This window comes from Oncorhynchus nerka, linkage group LG21 (assembly GCF_034236695.1).
Source record: "Oncorhynchus nerka isolate Pitt River linkage group LG21, Oner_Uvic_2.0, whole genome shotgun sequence".
NCBI lineage: Eukaryota > Metazoa > Chordata > Actinopteri > Salmoniformes > Salmonidae > Oncorhynchus > Oncorhynchus nerka.
In genome coordinates, this window is record NC_088416.1 from 16,635,260 (window position 1) to 16,657,689 (window position 22,430).

The 22,430-nt window shown below is 41.9% G+C and overlaps 1 protein-coding gene across 1 annotated transcript in view; it reads right to left on the bottom strand.

Annotated features, from left to right (window-relative positions):
• Positions 1 to 22,430, bottom strand: part of LOC115103974 (tau-tubulin kinase 1-like) — a 46,632-nt gene that overhangs the window by 15,765 nt on the left and 8,437 nt on the right. The window contains exons 5-14 of the mRNA XM_029625055.2: positions 21,793 to 21,933; positions 19,986 to 20,090; positions 13,241 to 13,306; positions 12,872 to 12,964; positions 12,236 to 12,361; positions 11,692 to 11,846; positions 9,201 to 9,417; positions 8,662 to 8,843; positions 7,973 to 8,307; positions 7,451 to 7,614 (exon numbers count right to left, since the gene is read on the bottom strand). Of these exons, the coding sequence (XP_029480915.1) occupies positions 7,451 to 7,614; positions 7,973 to 8,307; positions 8,662 to 8,843; positions 9,201 to 9,417; positions 11,692 to 11,846; positions 12,236 to 12,361; positions 12,872 to 12,964; positions 13,241 to 13,306; positions 19,986 to 20,090; positions 21,793 to 21,933 (1,584 nt within the window). The remainder of the gene's footprint in view (positions 1 to 7,450; positions 7,615 to 7,972; positions 8,308 to 8,661; positions 8,844 to 9,200; positions 9,418 to 11,691; positions 11,847 to 12,235; positions 12,362 to 12,871; positions 12,965 to 13,240; positions 13,307 to 19,985; positions 20,091 to 21,792; positions 21,934 to 22,430) is intronic.

Consider the following 22,430-nt stretch of genomic DNA (forward strand, 5'->3'; position numbering starts at 1 on the left):
TTGGTGAGGTAAGTAAAATCGACACTTTTGTTTTCTTTTCCGGTAATCCATGACAAGGAAATTACAACTGGCACAGGGAATGTGTGAACTGGCCTTGTGGTTTTGAAGGGTCCTTGTGTATTCAGGTTTTTATTCTTACCATACACCCGAGCAAAACGTTCTTTAACATATTTCATGGACATACTGTAACCGTCAGAAAAAGACACTTACCAAAAACGTACAAAAAGGTTAAATAGACATAAAATATAAACTTGATCAAATGGTACACAGACCTACATAACACAAGAGACCTTCCGGACTGGTTTATAATTGATGCAGTGCTAACGGACCCTAGTGGTACATGGATGGTGGGTAATGTGTATTTTTTTGTTCAAAAGGTTTTTAGGCAGGGCAACAAGGTCAACAATATTAAATTGTAATATAAGCCAGTGGGAAAAACTGGTTGAGCTCAGGTTGTGTTCTGATTAACATCTTTAAATAGTTGAAATCATCTGACCAGGTGACAACCAAATTATGGTGCCTTTCCCATGGCTGGATTACTGAACGAGTATGCAGGGCACATGCCCTGGGGCCCTAACCTCCAGGGTGTCCTCCCCCCAAAAACTATTGAACACGTTGGTTGGGGGCCCCCGGAAATGTTCTCTCAGCCTCATGGCAAAATGTATAGAATAGCATGAAATTTGCTATACAACTGCAAATGTTTCTGTCTGCCCCCTGGCAAAATGTGTAGAATTGCAGGAAATGAGCTTTAAATCAGGTTTAATATGATCTGAGCTAGTTTATGTATTTTTATTCAAATTGAAGAGATTGCAATGGATATAATCGGTTGAAAAGATAAAGGAAGGATTACATGACTTTTTGCACCTGGTTGTAATCTAATGTTGGTTCAACAACAACCTATATAGTCTGCATTTTTCCCAGGGTTGTTGATGTCGTCATGACAAAGATGCCTTTACCTGCTTGTAATCTGATTATCTGACTTCGCTTCAACCAGATCTCAACAAAAGGAAACCTTACAAAAGCATGTTGTGTGAAGTTTTGGATTTGTATACAAAATAGTTTGAGCGTATGTATTTTGTTCAATAAAAATAATAAAAACAAATTTGATTTTGGTTTTCAAAGAACAAGGATTTGCTCCAAAATGAAGTATCTCCAAAATGAAAATAAAATATTTCAAAAGTCATTCTTCCAAAGTGCATTAACTCCATTTAAATTACACTCAATCGAGCCAATGAGTGATAACTGGGTCGTTACATGAAATGAGTCCCTTTTGGGTAGTGTAATTTGGTGAAAGTTTTATTACACCTCATTGTAACATTCTGTCATGACGAGCACATGTTCAACTTAGTAAAAAAAGAGGACTATAGTAAGTGCCTATTAAGTGCCAAATAAAGTAACAGGATTAAATCAGCCATAAAACCCCTTGTGATAGGGGGAACGAAAGCTTGTTGTGTGCAACAGGGAGGGGCAATTGAATGCATTTCTAGCCTGTCCACCTATGGGTAACATGGTTGAGGTGTTATGTTCAACGCACTCAGTTCTCCACTACAAAACATGGCCAAAAAGGGTAGAACCAGCTCACCTGCCTTACACTATGATTTGACTATATATATTAAATGTTCTTAAAGGGGCCAGTGCAGTCCAAAACTAGATTTTCCTGTGTTTTATAAATATTTCCACACAATGAGGTTGTAATAATTCTGTGAAAATTATGATAATTCACTTTAAGTGTAAAAGCTGTTTGAAAAGACTGCCTGAAATGTCAGCTTGTTTGGCTGGATGGGATTTTTGAACCAACTGGTGACATCACCAGGTGGTACAAGTTAATAGTCCAATAAAGAGAGTTTGCCCTACTCTCTGCCAATAACAGCTAGTTTTCAAGTTCAATTAGGCTCCTTCAAATTAGGTCCCTCTCTCAAACCACTAGCAGACAGTTCTAACTAAATTCTTGCTTGAGAAATTTCATTTAGCTAAGGAGCTATTTTGGTTTCTTTTTGGCCTTCTTAATGGAAAACAATCACAGTAAGGTACTTCATTTACCCAGAAATGATTTCATATTGAGATGGAAATGGCTGCATTGGACCTTTAAGAAAAATATATTTAAAAAATAGTTTAAATCATATTAAAAAAGAGAGTTCAGTTCCTGTAACAGGGTGGACCTTAAAGTGAGGAACAGTTTTTTTTCTACTTAAAATTAATCACAAAATAAATATGAATCTTCAGAAATGTCTGTCAAAGCAACAAAATAACTAGGGCTTTATGAAATTTACATTTACATTTACATTTAAGTCATTTAGCAGACGCTCTTATCCAGAGCGACTTACAAATTGGTGCTTTCACCTTATGACATCCAGTGGAACAGCCACTTTACAATAGTGCATCTAAGTCTTTTAAGGGGGGTGAGAAGGATTACTTTATCCTATCCTAGGTATTCCTTAAAGAGGTGGGGTTTCAGGTGTCTCCGGAAGGTGGTGATTGACTCCGCTGTCCTGGCGTCGTGAGGGAGTTTGTTCCACCATTAGGGGGCCAGAGCAGCGAACAGTTTTGACTGGGCTGAGCGGGAACTGTACTTCCTCAGTGGTAGGGAGGCGAGCAGGCCAGAGGTGGATGAACGCAGTGCCCTTGTTTGGGTGTAGGGCCTGATCAGAGCCTGGAGGTACTGAGGTGCCGTTCCCCTCACAGCTCCGTAGGCAAGCACCATGGTCTTGTAGCGGATGCGAGCTTCAACTGGAAGCCAGTGGAGAGAGCGGAGGAGCGGGGTGACGTGAGAGAACTTGGGAAGGTTGAACACCAGACGGGCTGCGGCGTTCTGGATGAGTTGTAGGGGTTTAATGGCACAGGCAGGGAGCCCAGCCAACAGCGAGTTGCAGTAATCCAGACGGGAGATGACAAGTGCCTGGATTAGGACCTGCGCCGCTTCCTGTGTGAGGCAGGGTCGTACTCTGCGGATGTTGTAGAGCATGAACCTACAGGAACGGGCCACCGCCTTGATGTTAGTTGTTGATTGTTGAAATGTTGCAGTTAAGTGGGTTAAACTCTTCTGAGATGTCACATAGTGCAGAGGAACATGTACACATTTTGGCACTTTAGCAAAACTTCATTCATATAAAAATCAAATTAATGTATTTAAAGTCTAAGCCTTGGTTGGTTTGGGGGGGTTGGGTAAACAGACGGATTTTGATGGGAATATCGGCCCTAGGGGATGGGTCATTTTTAATATTATAGGCTTTTAAAATCCAATATTGGTGCACAATATCTATTTGAAATATCAAAGGGACTCAGTTTGTGGAATGACCCAACTACACTATTGTTTTAATTAATCAATCTGAACTAACTGGATTTAAAACCACATCTCAGTGACTACTGACTGACATTCTTGTTAGTTTTGTTCTTTTTTTGTCTGTTGTCCTTTATCAGTGAGGGCCATTGTTTCATTCATATAGAGCTGTATCCCGCTTTCCATTCAAATCTTTCAAATGATCTGGAAGTTATTGCTCACCCTAACCTCGTAGATAAATAGACCTGTTCGTCGAACATCTCATTCCAAAATCATGGGCATAAATATGGATTTGGTGCTGCTGTAACAGCCTCCACTCTTTCTGGGAAAGCTTTCCACTAGATGCTGGAATATTGCTGCAGGGACTTGTTTCCATTCAGCCACTAGAGCATTAGTGAGTTTGGGCACTGATGTTGGGCGATTAGGCCTGGCTCGTTCCAATTCATCCCAAAGGTGTTTGATGGGGTTGAGGTCAGGGCTCTGTGCAGTCAAATTATTCCACACCGATCTCAACAAACCATTTCTGTATGGACCTTGCTTTGTGCATAGGGGTATTGTCATGCATATGCTAAAACAGGAAAGGGCCTTCCCCCCAACTGTTGCCACAAAGTTGGAAGCACAGAATTGTCTAGAAAGTCATTATATACTTTAGCGTTAAGATTTCCCTTCACTGAAATTAAGGGAACTAGCCCGAACCAGGAAAAACAGCCCCAGACCATTACTCCTCCACCAACCTTCACATTTGGCACTCTGCTTTACGGCAGGTAGCATGCTCCTGGCATCCACCAAACCCAGATTCATCCGTCGGACTGCCAGATGGTCATAGGAAGGCCAAAAAAGATCATCGAGGACATCAACCACCCGAGCCTGTTCCATCCAGAAGGCGAGGTCAGTACAGGTGCATCAAAGCTGGGACCGAGAGACTGAAAAACAGCTTCTATCTCAAGGCCATCAGACTGTTAAACAGCAATCACTAACTCAGAGGTGCTGCTGCATACATTGAGATCCAATCACTGGCCACTTTAATAAATGGATTACTAGTCACTTTATACAACGCACTAAATAATGCCACTTTAATAATTATTACATATCTTACATTACTCATATCACATGTATATACTGTATTTTATACCATCTATTGCACCTTGCCTATGCCGCTCGGCCATCGCTCATCCATAGACTGACATGTACATATTCTCATTCACCCCTTTAGATTTGTGTGTATTAGGTAGTTGTTAGGGAATTGTTAGATTACTTGTTAGATATTACTGCACTGTTGGAACTAGAAGCACAAGCATTTTGCTACACTCGCATTAACATCTGCTAACCATGTGTATGTGAAACACAATTTGATTAAGTGTGATTTGTCACTCCAGAGAACACATTTCCACTGCTCCAGAGTCCAATGGCGGCGAGCTTCACACCACTCCAGGCGATGCGTGGTATTGAGCATGGTGATCTTAGGCTTGTGTGCGGCTGCTCAGCCACCCATTTCATGAAGCTCCCGACAAACAGATCTTGTGCTGACATTGCTTCCAGAGGCAGTTTGGAACTCAGTAGTGAGTGTTGCAACCGAGGACAGATTATTTTTACGCGCTGCACGCCTCAGCACTCGGTGGCCCCGTTCTGTGAGCTTGTGTGGCCTGCCACTTCGCAGCTGAGCCTTTCTTGCTCCTAGACGTTTCCACTTCACAATAACAGCACTTACAGCTGACCGGGGCAGCTCTAGCAGGTCAAATATTTGCCAAACTGTTGCAAAGGTGGCATCCCATGACAGTGCCACGTTGAAAGCCACTGAGCTCTTCAGTAAGGCCGTTCTACTGCCAATGTTTCCATGGAGATTGCATGGCTGTGTGTTTGATTTTATACACTGGGCAGGCTTATATAGCCGAATCCACTAATTTCAGGGGGTGTCCATATACTTTTCTTTGTATAGTATTCATACTCTGCTCTGAGTTAGGTTGTTTTGAGCACAGGGTTGTTTTGAGCACCGTCTAGTGTTGGGCGCAGGGGAATAAAAATAAAGAACCAGTGTTACTGTACTCACACCATGTGTATGGGCCTCCCATTAGACATACACAGTAGCACATAGTAAGCAATGTGTGACTCTTTTCAGCATGCACAGTTTATGCAAATCAGGGTTCTCCAACTCTAGGGAGATACTGGATGTGCAGGTTTTTTCCCCAACCCAGCACTAACACCTGTTTCCAATAATCAACTCATCGTGACCTTCATTCAACCAGGGATGTCAAACTCAAAACAGTCTATCCATCATTTTGGGAGTTTTTGATGCTCCCTGATTGTCTAGCTTTCAAATTCTCTGATTATTAGTGAGCTGGACACAGTCAAGAACATTTATGTATGTAGGTCCATTATAATTTCTACACAGTTTCGATTTGGTTTTAGTCATTTTAAAGTATATTGAGTTTGTTCCCCCCCACCAAAAAAAAACAAACATTTATATTATTTAAAAAAAAAGAATCAAACCACCCGTGGGCCGGATTGGACCTCCTCACAGGCAGGATCCGAGCTCTGGGCCGTACGTTTGACACCTGTGCCATATGCCAACCAGTGATTGAGCGTTGGAAAACAAAGCATTTATGAATCTCTTTGAAATGCTCATGGATGTGTCTTTGGTTCATCCTTAAATGCCTGTTTCTTGACACATATTTGTGTACAAAGCGCTATTTCAGAGTTGAAAGTGTAACGTGACAAAAATGAAATATAATACAGATCATTGTTGGGCAAAATAGTATGATTGCATTACATTCTCACCTAGAAGACCCCTGAATAACTGAAACCCTAATAAAAGCTACTATTGGTTTTAACAATAAAAATAAACATTTTGTCAACTTCAATTGTTCTCCAAGAAATTGCTGAATTTCCTTTATAATTCACCTAAAAGACTTGAACATTCCCCATATTTTCTTTGTGCATCTTTTTATGTGAGGTAACAGTCAGCTTAATCACATTTGGTGGCAGCGGTGGGATATGTTTCCCTAGCCTGATGGGAAGACCCACGGTTTAAATGTTTTAATTTAAAATTTTCATGTCAGGAATTTATAACACTGATGTCAAGAACATGTTCGGTATGAAGAAAACGTTTTGAAACTTGGTGGCACCACCTGAACATGTCCAAAGATGATATTTCTGTTACAAAAACCTTTTGCTACGGCTATCTGGATGTTTGTTACATTATTCTCATCAGAATGACAAAGTGTCATCATGTATGCATATATATTGTTTCATCAGTGTGTCATAACGAGGGCATCAAGTGCAGTGCAACCCTAACAAATGTCAACCCGAATACTGGGACGTACTGGGACCAGGAATCTTCCTGGGGTATGGACCAGCCCATCTGGCATTTGCCGGAACCGTACAATAAGAAAATGCTCGTGGAGTCATTGAGAAAACTATTGAGAAAATATTGTAGAAATACATTTGGGGGAAAGCACCTATCAAAAACAACCCTACTCATGCCACCATCTCACCCAAAAAGCATAAACTGTTCAATAATTATTATATGTAATGCTACATCTGATCTGATGCTGGAATATGCAGTTAGCAAAGCCACGTCTCCCATTCATACCATAGCATTACAAAACAATGGTTAAAACCAAAAGTCATGGGCAAAACCAAACTCATGGAAAGGAAGAATTTGTGCCTGCTGACACAGAAAAAGGCATGTTTTCTCTCATTACACTGGCAGGATATGTCTGTGAATGACACTAAAATGGCTGCAGGAATAATGGTCGCCCCCCCGCCAAGGTATTCACTTCCCACTGGCTTGCAAAATTGTAGGGTTGCAAAATTCCCAGGTTTTCTAGAAAGTTTACTTGAATTATAAGGAAATAAGACGGAAATCCGTGAATCTTCCAACTGAGATTTCTGGAAAAACAGGTAATTTGGGTTAAATTTTGCAACCCTTGGCTTAACCCTACCCCCAGGTTTAGCACTGCATGTTAATGGACATCCCGACCAGAGGGGGCACCGAACAGCTCATCTTTACATAATCTGGATAGATCAACAACACCCACCGCTAAGGTGGGTCTCATCCATATCATCTAAAGATTAACCGCACTGTGCAGCAGGCGACCCAGCTCTGAGCCGACTACCGTGAAGATGCAAGGAGAGAAGCCTCCCTCCACCGATAAGGTTGGCTCGATCTCTTACCGGTCTTTGGGGTCCGATAGGACGGCCTGACGGGAGTGAATGACAGGGCGACATGGCGGGGCTTCCCCCACTTCGTCTGGAGGCTTCCTCCTCGGTGAGCGTGAGCATGCCCCGGCTGCTGTTGGTTGTGTGGGTCGTCTTGGGCCGCACCACCATCTCCGCCCCTAAAACAAAGGATTGGTTAGGAATCTAGTACCCTTTTCACACTATCATGCCAAACTGTGATGGGTTGAATATTTAATTTTCACATTGTCCTTTTCAGCACGGTTCCAGCAAATGTGATGGATGCATAACCGGGTCAGCTCAGTACAAATACTTTGGTTCGGCTCAGTAGCGTGAAAAGTGTTTGCCGGATTAAGTCAAATGTTAAATAATATTTTATTGTCAGAGGAGAGATGAGCATCATCGTCAACACAACTTGTACGGAATAGAACAGAACTGAATACAACAGAACTGAATAGAACAAAATTGAACTGACTGAAATTTCACATTATTGAATGTACATAAAACCTTCAGGCCCACCTCCTCCCCGCAGCTTCCTCCTCTCCTCTCCCTCCTCCAGGGGCCTCAGCTCCTCAGGCTCCTCATCGGTGGTGCCCGACGTGGTGGGCTGGAAGTCCCTCAGCTCCGTCTCCTTGTCAATGATCACCCACTCCTTGCTATCAAAGTCTTCCTCCTCGGCTAGCGGCACCGATCTGATAAAGGCATTGCTGTGGGCTTCCTGGTCCACGGACGCCACCGAGCCCTCGCCGTGCCGCCCGCGCTGCAGGCCGTCGTCCACAGACAGCATCATGGCTGGTTGGGACGAGTACATGTGGCGCGAGGGCGAGCCCAGGATGTCCATGCGGGACCTGATACTGTGGCACACAGATATGTACACATACACACAGGTACAAGCACGAGGACGTAGAAGTGCACATAGACACACAAGCACGCACAAACAGATGCAACAAAAGACCAAAAGAACACACACATTAAGTATTGAATTAAGTATTAAAGTGGAGGGCTATAATAGATAGGCTTATAGCAGTTACACAGACCCTAACCCAAAGGACTTTCCTGGAACGCCTAAGAGACTAATGTAGCTAGGTACAATACTAAATGTATTTTAGCATAATGCACTTCCTGGTTAACTACTATACTTAAATACTACTATACTAAAAGCTAGTACAGGTCTGTAGCTAATACTAGAGCTGGTTTGTAGTGGTCACCTTTGGCCATAGCCGTCGACGGCCCTCCCATCAGCAGCCGACATGCGGTCTGACTCTGGGCTGTTGATGCGGCGGTACCGGAGGGAGCGCACCTGGCCACTGGGGGACTCTGGGGCCCCTCCTGCCCGGCACGGCGACATGGGACAGGCCCCTCTGCTGGGTTCATCCCCCTCCTGGGCCCCCTGCAGACACAGAGGGGAGAGGAGGGGAAGAGACGGGAGGTCACGATGGTGTATGCTAAACAGTAATTAATTCTAAAATGTGTCCATTACCACTGCTAGGAGTTTAAAGGGGAGGCCTTCGTCTGTCTAGTGTACACATTTTCTGTCTGGATGTTCATCTCAGTCTGTGCATCTGTATGTCAGTCTATCATCCTCTACCCAGCCAACCATCAATCGAGCCCATATTTTTCATTAATAAAAAATGCTAAAAATACTGTTATCAACAAACAGTATAAGCTACGCTAGAACAACATCTACATAGATGCCATACAGTAAAATGTTGTGTTCTCCTTCCCTTCATCCCTCCCCCTTACTCACCTTGCCCAGGCTGATCCTGAGTTTGTTGCGGTTGAAGTCGGTGTCCTCCCATCCCTCGCCCTTTGCGGGCGTCTGGCCACCGCCCTCGCCCCCTTGGCGGCTCCCACTGGGAGGCAGGGCCGGAGGGGCGTTCTCCTGGTCGCTGAGGTGCTCGTCCTGGAGCACGTTCTCCGTGTTCTCTCTCTGGAGGTCTCCGGGCACCGGGGTGTTTAGGGCTCTGTGGGAGAAGATGGATGGGAGTTGCGGGATGGGTTCAGGTTAAATCAGTTGATTAAGATCAGCGGCGGCCCAAGGATGTACACAATGTATATTATAAACACATGTATAACACCTATATGTGAATATATGTCCACTGGGAATGCAGGTTTTTGTTCCAGCCCTACTCAATTCCAAAATGTTTTTTTATTTTTTTATTTCCTGAATTATGCATGCACTTAATTAATGCACTTTGTACAGACAACCCTCAAAGTTCAGTAAACATCTATTTATTCAGTGAAACATTGATTGTAAACTGGTATTTCAAAGTCCTTTTACAGCCTAGTTTAGAATTCAATATCATGCATTTCAAAGGGTTTGGAAGAGCAGTGTGGCACTAGCCTCGAGGTGTGACAGCAATACTGATGGACACAAAACCTGTTCTTTCTCATTTGCACTGGGAGGCTCAGGATGCCTCCTAAATGGCACCCTATTCCCCACATAGTGCAATATGACGTCAAAGTGCACTACATAGGGAACAGGGTGCCATTTAGGATAGAGCCTCATGTGTGATGACGACCAAAACACTAACGATGTCTCCAGAGATAAGGATGTCGTGTTCGCGGGGAAGTCATGCAGCTGTGTGTAGTGTGTGCGTGTCTAGGCAGCCTGAACAGTGAAGAGCTTCAAACCAGACAGTCATCAGAGAGAGAGAGAATCTTCAATAATAATATATTTGGGTGACTGAGTCAAACAATAGCTCCCATGAAAGATGTATAAAAGACAGATCAAAAATAGAGCACTGTGACTGCACTATCATGTTGTGGCACTTTCAGGATCTAATGTATTGTGCCATTGCACTGTGATTTGATACTGTAAATGGCAAGTATCAAAGACAGCCAACTGGTGGAAAAGACTCTAAGATAAAGGAAGATGCAGAAATATGAAATCATCATACACAATGGGGAAACGTTCTGCTTACAAAAGTCAAAGTATTACATTTTTTTTTTAAATAATAATGTATATATTTTTTGTTTTTGCTCAATCTGATTGGATGGGTTTGGCAGGGCCTGGCACCCCCGTGGTGGGCCTGTGTCCACCCAGGCCCACCCATGCTTACTCCCCTGACAAGCCCTACATCTCAAGCAAAAAACAACATCAGCAAACAGCAGTCACCAGCTGGAAGCATTCATTTCAATCCTGTGGAGCATTTGATGGAAAGAGTGTGTGGGCTATATGGAGAGCTTCGGGTCAGAGAAATCATGTCACGGGATCGCTTCAGAGAGATCATGCGTCACCTTCGTTTTGGTGATAAAGAAATGAGAACGCGATGCCTGGAAACAAATTCGCCATGGTATCCAACGTATAAATAATCCACTCTTTTTTACTGCTGTCATATCGATACTTATATTCATTATAATGACATTATTACTTTTGTGCAGATTTTCACCATTTATCAAGTACAGTTGGTGCTAACCATGCGCCTTGGTGGTTGGAATATTTTTTATTTATTTAATCATTATTAAAAGAATGTCACGTCCTGACCTTAGTTCCTTTTTTATGTCTCTATTTTTGGTTTGGTCAGGGCGTGAGTTAGGGTGGGCATTCTATGTTTTTGTTCTATGTTTTGTATTTCTGTGTTTGGCCTGGTATGGTTCCCAATCAGAGGCAGCTGTCTATCGTTGTCTCTGATTGAGAACAATACTTAGGTAGCCTGTTCCCACCTGTGTTTGTGGGTAGTTGTTTTATGTTTTATGTGTCTTCACCTTACAGAACTGTTTTGTTTAGTTCACTCTCTCTCTTTGTTGTTTTTTGGTTATTGCAGTGTTCAGTTTATTTGTTAAAATTAACACGGACACTTACCACGCAGCGTTTTGGTCTTATCCTTCCTATTCCTCATCCGAGGAGGACAACGATCATTACAAAGAAGCTGTTACCGTGTTCCAACACAAAGGCACTCCACAAATAAAACTGATTGAAGACTTGTATTTTTACATATAGCCTACAGCAACATAAACAAATGAAAATGCAATTATGTTATTTGAAATGGTTTTTTTTATTACTCAAATGTTACCTTCATAACACAACCAAATACTAATTTTTGTGATAGCATATATGAAACGTATGAATCACACTGTTAGTGTTGCAGTCAGAATCACTGCTCATTAGCCTGAAGGGGGTTCCTCGAGGCCCAGCGGTTCCAGTGTTAAATGAATTGCAAGCAGAAAGTTGCCCTGCAGTGTAAAATTGTGGACTTTCCTTTTAATCCTAATGGTAAATATATCAGGGTCCTTACCCCACCATGGCGACGGTGGGCCGTGTGTTGTGCTGTGGTTGGGTGGAGGCGCTTGTTGACTGTGTGGGGTCTGTCCCTCCTTTCTCCCAATCAAACGGCTCATTTTCCGTGATGATGCGCTCCTTCATGCTGTTGTCAAACACCGACATCAGCAGCTGGGAAATAAAGGAAATTTGACTTTGGCTACATCCCAAATGACACCCTAATCTTTAAATAGACCCTTTCCCTTGACCAGAACAGCAGCCGGCCAAATAGAAAACAACTTCAAATTAGACTCTGGTTGTGTCCAAACAGCACCCTACTTCCTTTATATTGGTGCAGTATATAAGAAATAGGGTGTCATTTTAGATGCAATTTTCTTATTGGAAATAGCATAGGGAGAACTAGGAAGCATTGATGAAGTCAATATATCAGTTTGTGTGAGCATACAAAAAAGTCCCCGGGAATAGTGAGATGGTGGCCAGTCAAAAAAAAGAGATGTTTGTTGGAGCATTTCAAAACACTTTCAAAGTACTTTCCTTATTCTCTATACTGCGAAAGGTACCTGATAATCCGGCTTGGTGTAGTAGTCCAGGCCCAATACATGGTCGAGGAAGATATGAAACTCTGACGGCATGTGTTTCAGCAACATCCTATGGTCATATCGCTCTTTAATCTGCCCAACTTGCTCCTGCGCAAAAAAAACCCAGAATAAAACATGATATATTTGTTTGACTTTATTTAATTGTCATTCAGTAGCTGAACAAACCAGTCCTTTCCCCTTCCCCCTCCATTTGCCCATTGCGCCATGTGGCACAAGTGTCCGAAAGATGATGGAGTGAAAATGATCAAGGGTGTAGGGGCAAATTATACCATCCTACATGCAACTTCAACAGAGCCAACACACACTGTGATATTTGGAGTTTGCACAATTTCATACAAAGAATCGTACAGAGGTGTACAAAATGATATGCCACATGCATTTATTTCTTATTATCTGATTTCGAGGCGCAACTCATATTACAAAATAAATACCTACTAAATTAAATGTTTAATTGTTACTAACATTGTTAAGAGTTGAAAGATAAGAAGATCCAGAAAGGCTTGTGTTTTGTTCAGCTTGCGTATTATTTGATTATTTGACTTTAACGATTCGCTAGAAATACAGTGGGTCTGTCGTGGACGAGTGAAGGGACTCTACCTTGTCCTTGATTTTCCGCCATGGTAGCTGTCCAACTGCAAATTCCACCAACATGTAAAATAAAGACCATAGGTCATCATGGCGGCCCATTTCCTGGGGAGAGAAAAAATACAAGTAAAGATTATAAATGATATCCACGCTATATCGTTTCAATTAGTGCTTAATAGTGCCAAACCTAAGGTTGCCCCCATAGATATCCTATTAAATAACTGGAGGGGTTATGTATTGTAATTCCTTATTATATGGTTACCCACCACCAATTGACAGTACAACAACATAATTAACAAGTTCTACGTTTATTTCAAAAGAGCAAAAATGGCAGAATACATTTTCCAGCATATACATTTCGACAACATGAACATTGTTTACTTTGTTTTTATGTGCGTTGACTGAGGCGTATCGGACAGTTCCTCGAAAACCTGCAACAGTTCTCGGCTGAAAGGAAATAAAACAGTATTAGTGACGGACGAATATCAAGATGCATATACAACAATGTCTTAGAAAAGGAAAATTCTAACACATCTTCCTTCTAGGTTTATCCCTACTGTTCACTCTCCAAAATCTGGTGGTTTTAAGAAACAAACTATTCCTATCTAAATGTTTACTTAAATGTGAAGTAAATAATAAGGACAACAAATGGAATAAAATAAATGACTGATAACGATTTACATTTACACTACACTAGCATTCTTCCCACATCCGTTAGCGCCAAATAAACATGACACAACAGCTACATAGAAGATACATGCAATTACAAACCATCTTAAGACCCAAAAGCACGCCATCGAACGTTGAAAATGCTATATTTGACCTTGACTATTCGATCTGACATGCGCCATAAGATGCCGAAGTCAAATATAGGTAATATCAATGCTTTTGTTGCCAGCATTTAGTGCCGTAGAGGAGTTATGAATGCTTAATGTAAACACAGTGAATCTAAATTGTAAAAATAAAAGCTAAATAATAAAGTAGACAGAAACATAAGTGAGGGGGTCACACCTTTAATCTGTACACTAATCCTACTAAAAGCTCATGAATGCATATCTGTGTGTTCGGCTCAGTAAGCGACTTGGGTAAAACCATAATGGTATTATAACGTAGTTGTGCTAAATTCCATTTGAATCCAGTCAATATCAATAATTAATATTCAATGAACTTGAATTGAAATATTTCAATAACTCCTTAGAATTGTTTCCTAAATGTCGATTCATTTCCTATACTGACAATCTGAAAATTGAACTAGTTACTCTAGTTGAGTAACTCAATCTCTTGTGTTTGGCTTGGGATGGCAGTATCAGTGGCGCAGAACACGCTGTTCGTTCTCACATTACCCTCGCAGTTTGCTGGTGACATGACCTTAGCTCCGAGGGGAGCAGACTGAACGCTCACGGTCGAGTTCCACGGTCATTTCTCGAAACACTGAGTACTGAGCCCTCAGAGGTAGACACTGAAGCTGCATCCCGAATAGTACTATTTGGGACGCTCTCATCTGGTTATTACAGAGAGAGGCTGCCTGTATGTCAGTCCTGTTAGAAACAGGAGAAACTTCCACATTGCTCTAACTTACACTTAGATATTCTGTTGCTTTCAAGTTTGTTGCTTTCAACTGCGTATGCATCAGAATTAGGACCCTGCTCTGACACATTGCTAAAACCTAAAAGAAACAGAATATCTAAGTGTAAGTTAGAGAGTGAGCAATAATGTACAAATATCTCACATCCGTATGTGGCTCTAATATTACTGCTATGTAGATAGATCCACTTATAGCTGTTGTTATATAAAATGGCTGCAAGCAACAATAAGGGGGTCCTAGCAATAGAAATACCATCACTTGATTAGCTATTGATATAAGTATAACAGAAAGGTCGAAGGTGGGTGTCCTTAGTGTGACCCCTCTGCTATGAGGAGAACAGAAAGCTTGGTGACCACACTCACGTCACTCTGTCATCATGCACATGACAGGCACGGCGGAGCAAGGATCTGATGGAGAAACGGGTTGGAGCATGCACTTCAAAATCAAATATCCAAAGGAACTGTAAAACACAAAACAAAGGCAAGCACTGAAACAAAAGGAATTAATAAATGCAAGGAAATGTAACAGAAATAGGCACACATCACATCACAAAAAGTGACAATTACACATAGTAATGGCAGTAACTTGTCAAACATTTTCTATTGGCTTGCAATGTCCTTGCTCACCATCAATGGCCACAATTCTGTCTGAAATATTAACATTTTTGTAAACGTGTTTCAACTTCCTGTAACAACCACATTCTGGCTTACAACATCACACATTCAGAAAATATGTCAGTTTGATTTGTGGGAACTGCTGGTGAGTGGGGATCTTACTTTTTTTCAACTGGCTGTTTTCAAGTTTCAAATCCCATTTTTTCACCTTCTGTAGGTCTGAAAGTGGATTGAGTGGCATCCTATCCAAGAGGCAATAATGTGGATGAAACAGCCTTAATAATACCTATATAATGGCGTTATATAATCTGTAATAACAGATTATTACAAGTTAAAAGCCTGATAGACGTATTACGTATTGGGGCTGTTTCCCAGACACAGATTAGGCCTAGTCTTGAACTAAGACGCACTAGTGAATGTGTTTTAGTCTAGAAATAGACTTCATCTGATTATACATAAAACTCCCTGAAAAGTGGCCTAATACTGCAGCATTACATACTAAAAAATAGTAAACCAGCTTCAATCAAATATAAGTGTGTTAGAGCCATACATTTTGGCAGCTGATATGTAATTTGACAGATGCCTCAAGATAAAGCTAACTTTGAAAGCATTTTTTTCCAGCAGCGCCTGATATATTTTAAATGTAGCCTTTTTTTAACTGGGCAAGTCAGTTAAGAACATATTCTTATTTACAGCCAAACCCGGACAACGATGGGCCAATTGTGCGCCGCCCTATGGGACTCCCAATCACGGCCGGATATGATACATCCTGGATTCGAACCAGGGACTGTTGTGACACCTCTTGCATTGAGATGCAGTGCCTTAGACCGCTGCGCCACTTGAGAACCCCAATATGTCAATATATGAATATGAAAATGTCCCAAGAGTTTACAAAACCCATCAACATTTAACATGCATGCCAAAATCTCTACATAAATAATATTTTCCACTTCTCAGAAGAAGTCATGGAAAACAAGATTTCTTATAAAACGCCTGATGCGTGCCACGAGAGGAAAAATAGCTCTGCTATTTATTACCCACAATGATTTATTCAGTTATCAGGGAGGGAAAGTGAGGGAGGATCCTTCTTCATTGCGGAGAGAACACTAGTGTTTAGCAGCTGATAGGTCTTTCACTGCACAAGCACTGAATGCCAACGGCTGAGTGCTAACAAATATGCTTTTTGGCTAATGGCTGGGGGCTAACAGCTACATGCTAACAAAAATGCTTTGTGGCTTATGGCTAAGGGGCTGACATAGTGGCAAGGTGAAGGACATTTGGACAGGGGAGGCCCCTGACACTTGCTTCCCTGGAGACCTGGCTGCCTAGGGGTAGGGGAGAGGCATACACTGCTAATGGTCAGGGCCTGGGGGAAGAGGGAGATGAAGAGAGGGAGGGGAGATGGAATGAGAGAGGGAGAGGGAATGAGGAGGAGGGAGAGAGAGGGAGGGAAGCAGGGGTAAAGAACGAGAGAGACATGGAAGCAGGAGGAGTTAAATAAAATGAGATGGAGAGACAAACAGGCAGGGAGAGAGGTAGACAGAAAGACGGAGAAGCAAAAGGGAGAGAAAAAAGGAGGGATAACGATAGAGAGAGAGGGAGCCAGAACCTCACATTCATCACGAATCAATGAGCTGAAGCTGACTCAGCTGTACTGGCTAGAAGGGCAAAAAATCAGAGAGCAAGAGAAGGGAAAAAGGAGAAGGGAAGCGAGAGGCGATGCCATAGCCCACTGACGCATGCAAAAGCAAATTAAATCTCACACTGCTGCACTCACAGAGCTCTGAATGCAGAGAGAGGGGGGGGGGGGCTGCTGCATGAGGACACAGAGTGTTCGGGCCAGAGATATGAGAGGAGAGGGGGGAGATGTAGAGAGAAATAGAGGAGAGCAGATAGTGACTGAGTCAAAGAGATGAGAGGAGAGAAATAGAGAGATGGAGGAGAGTAGGAGAGTGGAGGGAAGGGGGAGAGCGGTGTCTAAGAGATGGGAGGCAAAAGAAGGGGAGAGCAATGGAAAGAGTGGATGGAAAGGGAGAGGAGCTGAAAGAGAAATGGAGTGGATGAGAGAAATGAATAAGAGGCAAGTGGGGAAAGGAGAGAAGATACTTGAGAGAGAGTCTATTTAAAATGAGGGGAGGGGAGAAGAGGAAAGGAGATAGATAAAGGGGAGAATAGTCCAGGGGAGAGAAGGACAAATGCATAAGCAATTGATGAGAGGGAGAAGAAAGGAGAGGAGGTGAAAGTGCTAGAAGAGATGATAAAAGGATAGGGAGAAGAGGAAATGACAGGATGGAAGTGGAGGAGAAGAAGAAGAAGATCAAAGAGGGGAAGAAGTGGAGAGATTGAAAATGCAGTCAATAAATCAAATCAAATTTGATTTGTCACATGCGCCGAATTCAAGGTGTTGTATTGTGTACACCTTACAGTGAAATGCTTACTTATACAAGCCCTTAACTAACACTTTGGATACCTCTCTCTTGGATGAAGGTATGTGTAGAGACTGAGACAAACTGTGCTGGTAGGAGGATGGGGAGGTTAGTCCTTCTTCGGCTTAGTTCTGGTCGCATAAGACTTTGATTAGCATGTACAGTTGAAGTCGGAAGTTTTACATACACTTAGGTTGGAGTCATTAAAACTCATTTTTCAACCACTCCACAAATGTCTTGTTAACAAACTATAGTTTCTACTTTGTGCATGACACAAGTCATTTTTCCAACAATTGTTTACAGACAGATCACGTATAATTCACTGTATCACAATTCCAGTGGGAAAGCAGTTTACATTCACTAAGTTGACTGTGCCTTTAAACAGCTTGGAACATTCCAGAAAATTATGTCATGGCTTTAGAAGCATCTGATATGCTTATTAGCATAATTTGAGTCTGTGGATGCTGTGGATGCATTTCAAGTTCTACCTTCAAACTCAGTGCCAAAATGGGAAAATCTAAAGAAATCAGCCAAGACCTCCACAAGTCTGGTTCATCCTTGGGAGCAATTTTCAAACGCCTGAAGGTACCACGTTCATCTGTACAAACAATATTACGCAAGTATAAACACCATGGGACCACACAGTCATCATACCGCTCAGGAAGGGGATGCGCTCTGTCTCCTAGAGATGAACGTACTTTGATGCGAAAATGCAAATCAATCCCAGAACAACAGCAAAGGTTCTTGTGAAGATGCTGGAGGAAACAGGTACAAAAGTATCTATATCCACAGTAAAACGATTCCTATATCGACATAACCTGGAAGGCAGCTCAGCAAGGAAGAAGCCACAGCTCCAAAACCGCCATAAAAAAAGTCAGACTACGATTTGCAACTGCACATGGGGACACAGATCATACTTTTGGGAATAATGTCCTCTGATCTGATGAAACAAAAATAGAACTGTTTGGCCATAATGACCATTGTTATGTTTGGAGGAAAAAGGGGGAGGTTTGCAAGCCAAAGAACACCATCCCAACCATGAAGCACGGGGGGGGCAGCATCATGTTGTGGGGTGCTTTGCTGCAGGAGGGACTGGTGCACCTCACAAAATAGATGGCATCATGAGTCAGGAAAATTATGTGGATATATTGAAGCAACATCCAAGTTAAAGCTTGGTTGCAAATGGGTCTTCCAAATGGACAATGACCCCAAGCATACTTCCAAAGTTGTGGCAAAATGGCTTAAAGACAACAAAATCAACGTATTGGAGTGGCCATCACAAAGCCCTGACCTCAATCCTATAGAAATTTTGTGGGCAGAACTGAAAAAGCGTGTGTGAGGAAGGAGGACGCAGTTACACCAGCTCTGTCAGGAGGAATGGGTCAAAATTCACCCAATTTATCGTGGGAAGCTTGTAGAAGGCTACCTGAAACGTTTGACCCAAGTTAAACAACTTAAAGGCAATGCTACCAAATACTAAATGATTGTATGTAAACTTCTGACCCACTGGGAATGTGATGAAAGAAATAAAAGCTTAAATAAATCATTATCTCTACTATTATTATGACATTTCACATTCTTAAAATAAAGTGGTGATCCTAACTGACCTAAGACAGGGCATTTTTACTAGGATGATTAAATGTCAGGAATTGTGAAAAACTGAGTTTAAATGTATTTGGCTAAGGTGTATGTAAACTTCCGACTTCAACTGTAAACTAACTTCAAAGACTTTCTATAATGATTAGTTAGCTTGGAGGAAGGATATAGTGTTGTGTGCGTTGCGTCTGTGCACTTAGCTAACTGCTATCCCATAGCCTACAGTACATTGCACATGAAGTGTGACTGGCTGAAGAAAATGCCCCAACATGTTCTCATGCTATCTGATTGGCTCAAAGTCAAGTTGTTGGCCACTGACAAGTGTTGCGTAGGTTCGTCAAAACCGGGTCAGCACATAGCAGGTAACGCTTTTGTTCTAGCAAAAGAAGGAACAGCCTCCCACTGTGATAAGTACCTATCGATTCTCAGTGTGTTACATACTTCAGGGTGGGTGACGTGACGTCGTTGATCCTGACCCACCATTTGGGGAACACTGGGTGCGTCGCAGGTCTGTCTCGCTGCACATTGCAGAACATGGATATATCGTATTACCGTTTGCCTTTTAGATCATAAATGGACAGGGGTACCTGATCCTAGATCAGCACTCCTACTCTGAGATGGTTTATAAATACAAGCCTAGACCTGCTAATCTGTGCAGCCTAACCATTGCGATAAAGATGACCTGGAATTTATCCACGAGCTGGACATTATTCTAATAACATCACAATAACATTTAAGTGGGCGGCAGGTAGCCTAGTGGTTAGTGTTGGGCCAGTAACTTAAATGTTGCTGGTTCGAATCCCCAAGGCACTTAACCCTAATGGATAAGAGTATCTGCTAAAATGTAAATATTAATCTAATTTTGTAGGACAAACCAAAGCAAAGGAACAGAAGAGGAGACTTACAGGGCGGACTTCTCCAGTGGTATTGGTGTACTGCCGCGCGAGGCCGAAGTCTAACATGTAACACTTCCTTAAGGTTGAAGGCAGCCTTCCCATGGCGAAGTTTGACTGCAGAGAAAATACATGATTATACAATGCAGAGAAAATACATGATTATACAATGCATTTTAGATATGGTCTGGTGGCTCAGATGGTAAGAGTGTGGGGCTACTGTAGCAACACCAAAGAACCATCACAGTGCCATTAGTGTTAGCCAGGAGGGGCGCTTGTTCTTCTTAGGGCTGCATTCCCGTTAACGGGATGATATGACAACAGCCAGTGAAAGTGCAGGGCGCCAAATTCAAAACAACAGAAATCTCATAATTAAAATTCCTCAAACATACATGTATCTTATACCGTGTTAAATGTAATCTTGTTGTTAATCCCACCACAGTGTCCAATTTCAAATAGGCTTTACAGCGAAAGCACCACAAACGATTATGTTAGGTGACCACCAACTCACAGAAAAACCCAGCCATTTTCCAGCCAAAAAAGCATCAAAAAAAGCACAAATAGAGATAAAATAAATAAAAGTTCATATTTATATAAAAAAATCTGAGTTTACATTGGCGCTAGTTCCAAAAACATCCAGTGATTTTGCATAGCCACATCAATTCAACAGAAATACTCATCATAAATGTAGATGAAAATACACATGGAAGATGTACACATGGAATTATAGATATACCTCTCCTTAATGCAACCTCTGTGAATTCAATTTTTTTTTACAGAAAAAGCAAACCATGCAATAATCTGAGACGGCGCTCAGAAAATAAATAAAATTATCCGCCATGTTGGAGTCAACAGAAATCACATTTTAAATATTCCCTTACCTTTGATGATCTTCATCAGAATGCACTCCCAGGAATCCTAGTTTCACAATAAATGCTTGATATGTTCGATAATGTCCATTATTTATGTCCAAGTAGCTACTTTTGTTAGGCTCGTGCAGGTCCATCCGAACCTCGGACAAAAACTTCAAAAAGTTATATTACAGGTTGAAGAAACTTGTCAAACTAAATATAGAATCAATCTTTAGGGTGTTGTTATCATAAATCTTCAATAAAGTTCTAACTGGAGAATTCCTTTGTGTGTAGAGAAGCCCTTGGCTCTCTGCCAGACACCTGGCTCATTCAGCTCCCATTCAGGCCCACAACACAGTAGAAGCCTCATTCAAGTTTCTAAAGACGGTGGAAACCCTAGGAAGTGCAACTTCATCCATATCCTACTGTGAATTCAATAGGGGTTGGGTTGAAAATCGACCAACCTCAGATTTCTCACTTCCTGTTTGGATTTCTTCTCAGGTGTTTGCTTGCCATATGAGTTCTGTTATACTCACAGACATCATTCAAACAGTTTTAGAAACTTCAGAGTGTTTTCTATCCAATACTAATATATAATAATATGCATATATTAGCAACTGGGACTGAGGAGCAGGCCGTTTACTCTGGGCACCTCTGGGCTCCTTTCATCCAAGCTACTCAATACTGCCCCTGCAGCCATCAGAATTTTTAAGGGATGGGGCATTGTTTGATGAAACATCAGTTATAAGACCATCTAATATGCCATCTAATTTTTACATGTGTCATGGCACAGCACAGCATGCCACAGCATTATGGAAGGTTATCAGTGCCAATTCTAAAATGCAATGGTTAATTGGAATGCGAAGATGACATCATTTGCATTTAAGCATTGTTTTTTTAGAATTAGCACTGATAACCCTTCATAAAGCTGTGGCATGCTGTGCCGTGATGTTATGTATGATACGTACCGGTTTGATATCTCTATGCAAGAAGCCAACAGAGTGGATGGCCTCTATAGACTCCAGGATCTGTTTCCCCAGGCGGAGTGTGGTGCTCATGGTGAAAGTCCCCCGAGGCTGGCTCCTCCGCAAGTCTGCCAAATTGCGTCCCTGCTCCACCCCCCAAAACAAAACAACGCTCTGGGGTGAAGTTCCCTCTAGGTACAGATCTAGAATCAGCTTCCCTCCCCCAATCCTAAACTTAACCTTTGGTGGGGAAAATACAAATCTGACAGAAAAATCAGCATTTGGGGCCACTTCACCCTACTCCAGAAAATCAACCATACGTAACCAAACAGGCTTTGTGCGAAATAACAAATAGATTTCTTACCGGTACGGTACACCCAATCGCCTAGGTGTGATCATAGAATTACATATAGAATCCCTATTCATTTCATAAATTATATCTGTGGGCCTAGTAGCCTGGGCCTAGTAAAGATTTGTCACATCACTTTTGACATACAATACCTTTTAATATAGGCGGCAGGTGAGTTTCAAGTTTGGGGAAGCAAATTTGAACCATAAACATGCACCTTTATAATAAAGCATTCCATGCATCCTCACATTTACAGACTTATGTAAAATAGGTTACTATTCCTAATGTGATG